This window comes from Gaeumannomyces tritici (assembly GCF_000145635.1).
Source record: "Gaeumannomyces tritici R3-111a-1 unplaced genomic scaffold supercont2.2, whole genome shotgun sequence".
Lineage (NCBI taxonomy): Eukaryota > Fungi > Ascomycota > Sordariomycetes > Magnaporthales > Magnaporthaceae > Gaeumannomyces > Gaeumannomyces tritici.
The window spans coordinates 5,504,235-5,511,993 of NW_008804546.1; the positions used below are offsets into that span (position 1 = coordinate 5,504,235).

General features: G+C 61.9%; 3 protein-coding genes across 3 annotated transcripts; all 3 read left to right on the forward strand.

Annotated features, from left to right (window-relative positions):
- Positions 1 to 1,429: 1,429 nt before the first annotated feature.
- Positions 1,430 to 2,266, forward strand: GGTG_04398 (pyridoxamine phosphate oxidase; the record flags this gene model as incomplete). The annotated part of the gene is made up of 1 exon (XM_009222194.1): positions 1,430 to 2,266. One exon carries the CDS (start codon positions 1,430 to 1,432, stop codon positions 2,264 to 2,266), a length of 837 nt encoding a protein of 278 aa, XP_009220458.1.
- Positions 2,267 to 2,794: 528 nt separating this feature from the next.
- GGTG_04399 (hypothetical protein) lies at positions 2,795 to 3,407 on the forward strand (the record flags this gene model as incomplete). Its single annotated transcript, XM_009222195.1, has 2 exons — positions 2,795 to 3,227; positions 3,328 to 3,407. 2 exons carry the CDS (start codon positions 2,795 to 2,797, stop codon positions 3,405 to 3,407), a joined length of 513 nt encoding a protein of 170 aa, XP_009220459.1.
- Positions 3,408 to 4,689: 1,282 nt separating this feature from the next.
- Positions 4,690 to 6,024, forward strand: GGTG_04400 (hypothetical protein; the record flags this gene model as incomplete). Its single annotated transcript, XM_009222196.1, has 3 exons — positions 4,690 to 5,090; positions 5,158 to 5,671; positions 5,764 to 6,024. The coding sequence occupies 3 exons, from the start codon at positions 4,690 to 4,692 to the stop codon at positions 5,839 to 5,841; spliced, it is 993 nt and encodes a 330-aa protein (XP_009220460.1). The 3' UTR covers positions 5,842 to 6,024.
- Positions 6,025 to 7,759: the final 1,735 nt, after the last annotated feature.

Genomic DNA, 7,759 nt, shown 5'->3' on the forward strand with positions numbered 1-7,759 from the left:
TACCTACCCCCCCCCCCCCCCCCCCCCCCCCTTAATCTCATTTTCTCCTTTCCCATTCGCCACGACAACAACACAAGCATTTGGACGCGACAAATCATCAATATGGGCGCTTTCTGCCACAGCGACCGCGCGCGACGCCAATCAAGCCAAGCCAAGACATGACGCAGTGGCCAACAATTGACCAGCTGTCAAATGGCCTGAAGCAGGCAACTGTCAAACCAACGCCACGGCACACCAGACCAGGGCTAGGGCCATTTGGGTCCCTGCCGAGTGGTGTGGTGGGGCTCCTGGGTTGGCTGCTTGGAGCCTCGCCCTCACGCCAGGCCTCCAACACACACACACACAACACACACACCCAACACTGCGGAATGACACAATGGGCTCTTACCCACCTGGGCTGTGCGGTGGGGTTGACGGGAGCGCAGCTTGCCGTGCCACCCTAACCCACCCGCGCGAGTGTGTTGGGACTGCGGCCAGGCTCCAGCTTCGCGATGTGTACCCGGTGCGTCGGTTGATGGGGTCATGAGGCTCCAGTCCTTGTTCCTTGAGGTCTCTGGCACCCTCTGTTCACTACCCCTCCCATAATCCACCCTCCATGCAGCCACTTTCCTATTCAGCCACTTTCCCATTTCCTTTTTCACCTTTCTCACCTTTCTCACCTTTCGTTCGACCTTTCTTTTTCTATTTCGGGATTCAATCATGGAAATGTCTGTCCTCTCTTACATGTTTCACTTATAGACGGGGACTACTGTTTTCGAGGCTCGCGTCCTACCCGCACCTCTTCATGTCATGTTCTTTCCTATCGCATGTACTTTGATGGAGATGCTTGTTGTACGTTGATGTTTTATGTGTCATCTCATTATGGTATACTCGGACCACTGTTCGTTTATGTGCTGGGTCGATATGTATGTTGTTGCACACGCTCTCGAGATTCATGTATAGGTTCCACATCCGGTTTCCTTGGTCGTTTTGCTAGGATAGACTTTCGGGTTTGGTTACCTATTTTCTTGTGACGTTGGTACAAAAACGTCGCCGCCGCCAAATCGGCCGGCGACCCTTGTGCGCTCTGGAATACCTAGCTAGAGCTGCAATGCAATGAGAGCTGCTTCCCAGCCCCACCTCGTCTTTTGTTGTGCTGTGCGTGCAGTGTGAGTCAATTGCGGCCTAACGGTCGCCTTGGCCGAGGGGTGCGTTGGATTGATTGTCCGAGTTCGGATGCATGGGCTTGCTGCCGCATCCTCTTTGGCCGAGGCAGTCATTTTGTTGCTCGTGCGTGCTTGGCTGTCATGGCCACAATCTCATTATGATTGTCATCAACGCAGGCCGTCAAGAATCACGAACTCGACCCAAACCCCCTTGAGCACATGACCACTAACTCGCTACTCCTCCCATCATCATCATCATCATCATCATCATCATCATCATCATCATGAAAGTCTTCCCCGCACTCACCCCGGACCTCACGGCCTGGGCGCTCCGCCAGCCCGTCTACTTCGTCGCCACGGCGCCCACGCACGGCCGGCACGTCAACCTCTCGCCCAAGGGCCTCCCGTCCACGACGCTCGCGGTCCTGGGCCCAAATCGAATCGCCTACGTCGACCGGACCGGGTCCGGGTGCGAGACCATCGCGCACCTGTACGAGAACGGCCGCGCCACCGTCATGTTCATGTCCATGGGCCCGTCGCCCAGGATCCTCCGCCTCTACTGCCGCGCCCGCGAGGTGGTCGAGTGGGGCGTGGACGAGGCCCGGTTCGTCGAGCTGCTGGCCGGCATGGGGCGTGGGGGGTTCGAGATGCCCAAGTCGCCGCGCGCTATCGTGGTGTTGGACGTGTGGAAGGTCACGACGGCGTGCGGGTACGGCGTGCCCATGGTGAGGCGGGCGCTGTACGCCGGAAGCGAGGAGAACAAGGAGGAAGGGGGAGAAAGGAAGCAGCTGCTGGACGAGACGTCCGTGTTCGAGGACAGGTCGACGCTGGACACGTCGGCGGCCAAGAAGGAAGAGGGCGGCGAGTGGATCCGCTACCAGCGCCAAAACAATGCCTACAGCCTCGACGGCCTGCCCGGCCTAAGGTCCGCGAGGCGCGGGACGGCGCTGGGCTTGTGGCTCGCCCAGACGCGCGTGCGCGTGGCGGCGCAGAGGGAGGGCTTCGTCTTCGGGCTGGTGTTGGGCTTGGTGCTGGCGCTGCCGGCGTTGGCGCTGGCGGCGGCGGCGGGAGGAGGAGGGGGGTTCTCGGTGCTGCTAGCTGGTGGTGCTGGGCGCGGCTAGAGGGGGGAGGGAGAGGGAGAGGGTTTGGTGGGGGGGTTTCTTTTATCCTAATGCTTTACGTTAGTTCTGTGGCCTTTGTTCATAATTTGCCTTTTTTATTCCCGCCCGCGAAGGCTTTTCAAGCTTTGGGCCCGCCTCCGTGGCACAGACGGCCTCGACCGGGCGGGAGGAGGAGGCGTCTTGGTCCGGCACACGGGCGTTATGGGGCGTATGCTCGTCATGGAATGGGTAGGGGCACTTTTTATGGCCGCTTCGCTCCTTCCTCGTCTTTCAGTTTGCTGTTTGTTTCTGTTTTCGTCATCTTGCCTTTTTTTTTTTTTCATCTTCGTTTTCGTCTTCAATTCTCTCTGGCAGGTTTCCATTCATTTCCCACCGCCATCTAGACCAAACGTTGATTCGTTGCCTGACACCCTCTGCGTTACCTATATTTCCTTCCCTACCTGCTATACCTAGGCTGCCATATCGGCCAAACAAGAGGTCGTCCAGCCGCCAATCTCACGCCTACTACTACCCCCCCTCGCTCTCCGGATGAAGCCCCACGGCCTCGGGCGGCGGGACCACCTCGACCTGCTGCCCTCGCACGAGGGGGGGCCCACCTACCCCACCACCGTCGGGCTGGTGGTCGGGCTGGGCGGGCTGGGCGTGGTGATCCTCCTCAGCATCCTCCTGGCCCTCAAGCACCCCGGCGGCGGCTTCCACCGCCGCCGCCTCCGCCGCCGCCGCGGCTCGCGGCCCTGCGCCGAGGAGGGCCTCCCGCCATGCCCGCCGGCCTTGTCGTCGTCGTCGTCGTCGCCGTCCATAGCCGAGCAGCCGCGGGCCCCTGCGATGGCGGCGGTGGCGGTGGCGGCGACGGGCCAACCTGCCGCCGCCGCCGCCGCGGCCCAACTTCAGCCGCAGGTGGACGCTGCTGCCGCCCATCGACACGGCGGCGGCGGCGGCGGCGGCGACGAAGTCGTTGACGGTGAGGATGGGGGACGAGCTGGCGAGCGCGACGACCGAGGCCATCGTTGCGAGCCTCAAGTTCCCGATCCTGAAGACGGACTGTCTGGCGGCGCGGAAAGACGACGGCGGCGGCGGCGGCGACGGCGAGAGGGGGCGGCTTGTGCGGACGCCATCGCACGAGATCGGCGTCGCCCTGTGAAGAGAGGGAGCTGATGCGTGGCTTTACTTGACTTGAGAGTTCTGTGGTTTGGCAGACATGGAAACATTCCTCCTGCGTGGCTTCCCTTGGCGGTTTTCGTGTTATGAAAAGCCGCGCTGCATTCACTACAGGCGCGTCGTGGTGGGCCACCTTTAGAAGGAATGGCCTGCTTTTTTTTCTTTTTTCTTTTCGGCTTATCGCCGTTTTCTCCTCTCTTTCCATCTGTACACAGTCTTTCCGCGCACAAAGACCTCGCAGAATACAGCAGCAACCACATGGCCTCACATCGCACATCCTTCCATGAAATACCATGCTGCCGTGGAACGCGGTGACTCCCATGGTCCGGTGCTGTGGCTGCTCCCTTCACGGATGGCTCCGAACCAATGCAGCGGGAAGCGCGTTGGGCGAGGGAATGGGGAGGACCTTTTTTCCTGGACTGGCCTCGTATAAATACCTGCAAGTGCCAGAGGTCCAACGGCCTCCTGGCGAAGAAGTAGTACAGCACACGAGCCATACTCCTCCTGTGGCCTAGGGCACTCGGATCTGCCCACAGACCCCCGAATCGACATATCGTCCCTCTCTCTGCTACGTCGGGCAGTATCGCCGACTCTACCGGATACCTGGACAGGTTGCAGCACATGCCGGCCGAAATCTCCCTGGCCATCATCTTGGCTGCTTTCGGCTTCGTGATCCTCACCGTCTTCGCCGCTTTTGTGTACACGACGTGCTTTCGCCGTAGCCAAAAGCTCCCACAAAGCCATAACGATATAGGCCAGTCCTGCTAGTTCTCGTGGACCTGCTCGACGCGACGCATCGGCGCATGTCGGCCGAGCTTCAGGTCATAATCATCGCCAGCGTCTGTCTCGGGATAGTGCTTCTTCTCTTCGTGGGCCTTCTTGTGCACATTGGGCTCTGTGTCTTTTGTTTTCGGAGGAGGCATCGTTAGGAGGGTGCCTTTTTGACTCTTTCTGAACTTCTGTAAGTTGGTCTCCCATACTTCACAGGTTATGAGACTATTCACTAATACTCGAAAGTTGTCACATCCTTTCGGTTGAAGCAAACGCCACATGTCGATCGCCGTTGCCGCCGGGATACTTATTGCCGTCGGCGTACTCTTCATTGTCTTGATTTTGATCTTCTGGCTTCGTCTTTTCAGTTTCTAGGCCTTGCGAGAACAAAAGGGGTGCGTAATTACAGTGGGGTGTTGCAAGATTATTTGGGAAGCAGAACAAGAACTGACAAAGGGGCGTAAAGAAGACGTCGACCGCTTCTGCTGGATACTATGAACAACACGACTGATATTCCAAATATTTATTACGCGGGTGAGAGTGACCCAAATGGTCGCATAATCTTTTGGTTTGCCATTGTATTTGCCATCGTTCTTGTGACGATTCCTCTCATCAGCTGTCTACTGGTCTGGTCCGACCAACGTCGACAAGAAGCGGCCGCTCTCGACAAGGGGGATAATAATCCCAGCCGCACCAACGAGCACCATCCCCAGCGCGCCGACTACACCAGCCTGCCATCAGAGGCCACCCTCGTAGCTCTCCATTCTCTCCGGCACCGCAAGTCCCTCCCCGAGCTTTCCGTGGACGCAGACCTCGACGCGGGGGAGCGCCGACAGCGAGAAACGTCGGCTCAGCCGTCATCAGCACCCACGGAGCCCCTCTGCGCCAGGCCGCCGTCCAGCGAGCACCGCCGTCACACTCGCCCGCAGTCTCCAACCTTTACCGTATCCTCCTGTTCCGAGTCTGAGCATTCCGCATCCCCAGCCAGCAACAGCAGCAGCAGCAGCAGCAGCAGCAGCAGGCATGGAGGCGAATCCTCCTCCCTTCGGCTCGGGCCCGCGGCTGCAGCGGCGCGTCGAGGCTGACGTGCCAACGCCGGGCGTCATGGCCATCATAGTGCTGTCCGTGCTCGCCTTCATATTTGCCCTCTCGTGCGGCTTCGCCCGGCTGCGGCGCGACGCTGTCCTGTTCCAGCGGGCCGCCGAGGACCAGCGGGCGGACCGGCGGGAGCAGCGGGAGCGGCTGCGGACCGCGCGGCGGGAGGAGAGGGCGGCCTCGCGCAGGGGCCAGTACGCGGGGGCCAGCGACCCGGCCCTCGCCGGGCCCAGCAGCGCCGCTGCCGGCGAGGGGCCCAGTAGTGACGCCGGGGGGTGGTCGTCGCCCATCGTCGTCGTCGCGGAGCCGCCGCCTGTCCACCACCGCCGCAGGCGTCAGAGGGGGGACTCGGTGGATGTGGATATTGAGATGCAGAGTCAGGTGAGTTGGCCTCGGGGAGACCTGTGTGAGCTCGGGTTGATGCCGAGTAGAGGGTGACTGACTGGTGTGTGTGTGTGTGTGTGTGTGTCTAGGCCGGCCCGAGCCGTGGGCAGAGTCACCCTCGCAGCCCGCGTAGTCGTAGCCACCATGGGAGCAGCAGCCTTGATTAAGACACGGGCTCGTTAGAGGGAGAGGTTTACATATTTATCACGGTGCTGGGAATGCTTGGTAATGGTTTCATTTACACTCCATAGCTGCTTTGCGGCGTGGGATTTGTATCTAGGCCCCGAAATAAGCAACATATCTTATTACAAAATATACCCTGAGAAAATATTATACAGCCTTGGAAACAGCACAAACCAAAAGCAACGCGGCGTTACTGAATCCCGTTGGCAGGTCCATGGCCCAAGCCGTGAGGGTCGTCGAAAAATAGATGAACACCCCTTTGCCGTCTCCCACTGCGCCCACCACCACCGCCTCCTCCTCCTCCACCACCACCCCATGGCGGCCCGCCACCACCACCACCGCCACCACCACTACCAAATATCCCTCCCAAGAAATCCCCAAATCCAATACCGGCACCCCTCTCCACTCCCCCGTCAGCGTCCGGAATCCACTGCCCCGGCCCCGGCCCCGGCAACCACCCTCCTCCGCCACCATACTCCCCATACCCGCCATACCCACCATACCCACCATACCCCCTAAAGTGCGTCTCGCATAACACAACCCCAGCCACCGCCGCCCTACCGCCCAGCGCCGGATGTCCCATGGGCGCCGGCACCGTCCCGAGGTCCGCGCAGGCCGCGGCCGCGCACTCGTGCGTCCCGCAGTGCCGCCTCCCGACCCCTACCACCTGCGCCCCGCAGCCAGCCGCGTGGCAGCCGTGGTCGGCGCAGTAAGGAAGCGCGCCCGGTGGTGGGGCAGTAGCCGCGTCCGGGTCGCGGCGGATGGCGTCGCAGCCGGCGACGGCGCACTTGTGGGCGCCGCAGTAGATGCTGCCGCCCGGCAGGCGGCCGCCGGGGCAGGCGCGGTGGCTGCACACGTGGTCCTCGCAGTGGGAGGACTCGGGGATGCAGCGCTTTTCGCAGCGGTCCCAGCGGCAGGGGACGTAGTTGTCTTGTTTTTTTTTAGACAGTTGTGTTAGTTGGGTTGTTGGTCATCAAGGGGGTTTGTTTAGAGAAGAAAAAAAGGAACTCACGCTTCCCACACTGCTCATCAACCCTCTCCCCCTCCGCCCACCGGTCCTCGTTGCAGTTGACGACATCGCACCGCCTGTGCCGTTCGCAGTACCCCTCCCCACCAGGCACGACCGCCTGCCTCACGCACCCCCTCCGCTCGCACACGTGGTCCAGACACCAGTCGCCGCCGCGGCGCCTCCGCTCCCTGCACCCCTCGGCCGCGCACTCGTGGGACGCGCACCACAACCCTCCCATGCCCGGCGGCGCCGCCCGCGGCCTCCCGCACCCCCCTCCGTACCTGCACATGTGGCCCTCGCAGTACGCGCCCCAGCCCAGCGCGCGCTCGACGGCCGCCTCTGCCGCCGGCAGCACCCGCACCATGGCGGTGGTCCCTTCATCGACGTGCCCGTACCCGCCGTAGCCACCCAGCGGCACCGTCTCGCACCGCGGCGCCCCGCACCCGGGAAATCGGCAGTAGTGGGCGCCGCAGTAGGCGCCCGTGCCGCCGTCGTCGCCGCGGTGGCAGACGCGCCCGCAGCCGTCGGCGGCGCAAGCCCGGTGCGACGGGCAGCGGCGCGTCGCCGAGCCTGGGCTGCCGCCTCCTTCGCAGGCCGTGGTGCAGTCTTCGACCTCGCACGTGTGGGTTGCGCAGTGGCGGAAGGGGCGGCCGGAACGTGCGGTCATGCAGTCGGGCGTGGCGCACCGGTGGTCGGCGCAGCACGGGTGGTCGGGCGGCTTGGGGGCCGGGCAGTCGGGGGATGCGCAGCCGTCTGTTGCCGCCCTTTTTGTGTCAGATGAGAGAGAGAGAGAGAGAGAGAGAGAGAGAGAGAGAGAGAGAGAGAGAGAGAGAGAGAGAGAGAGAGAGAGAGAGAGAGAGAGAGAGAGAGAGAGAGAGAGAGAGAGAGAGAGA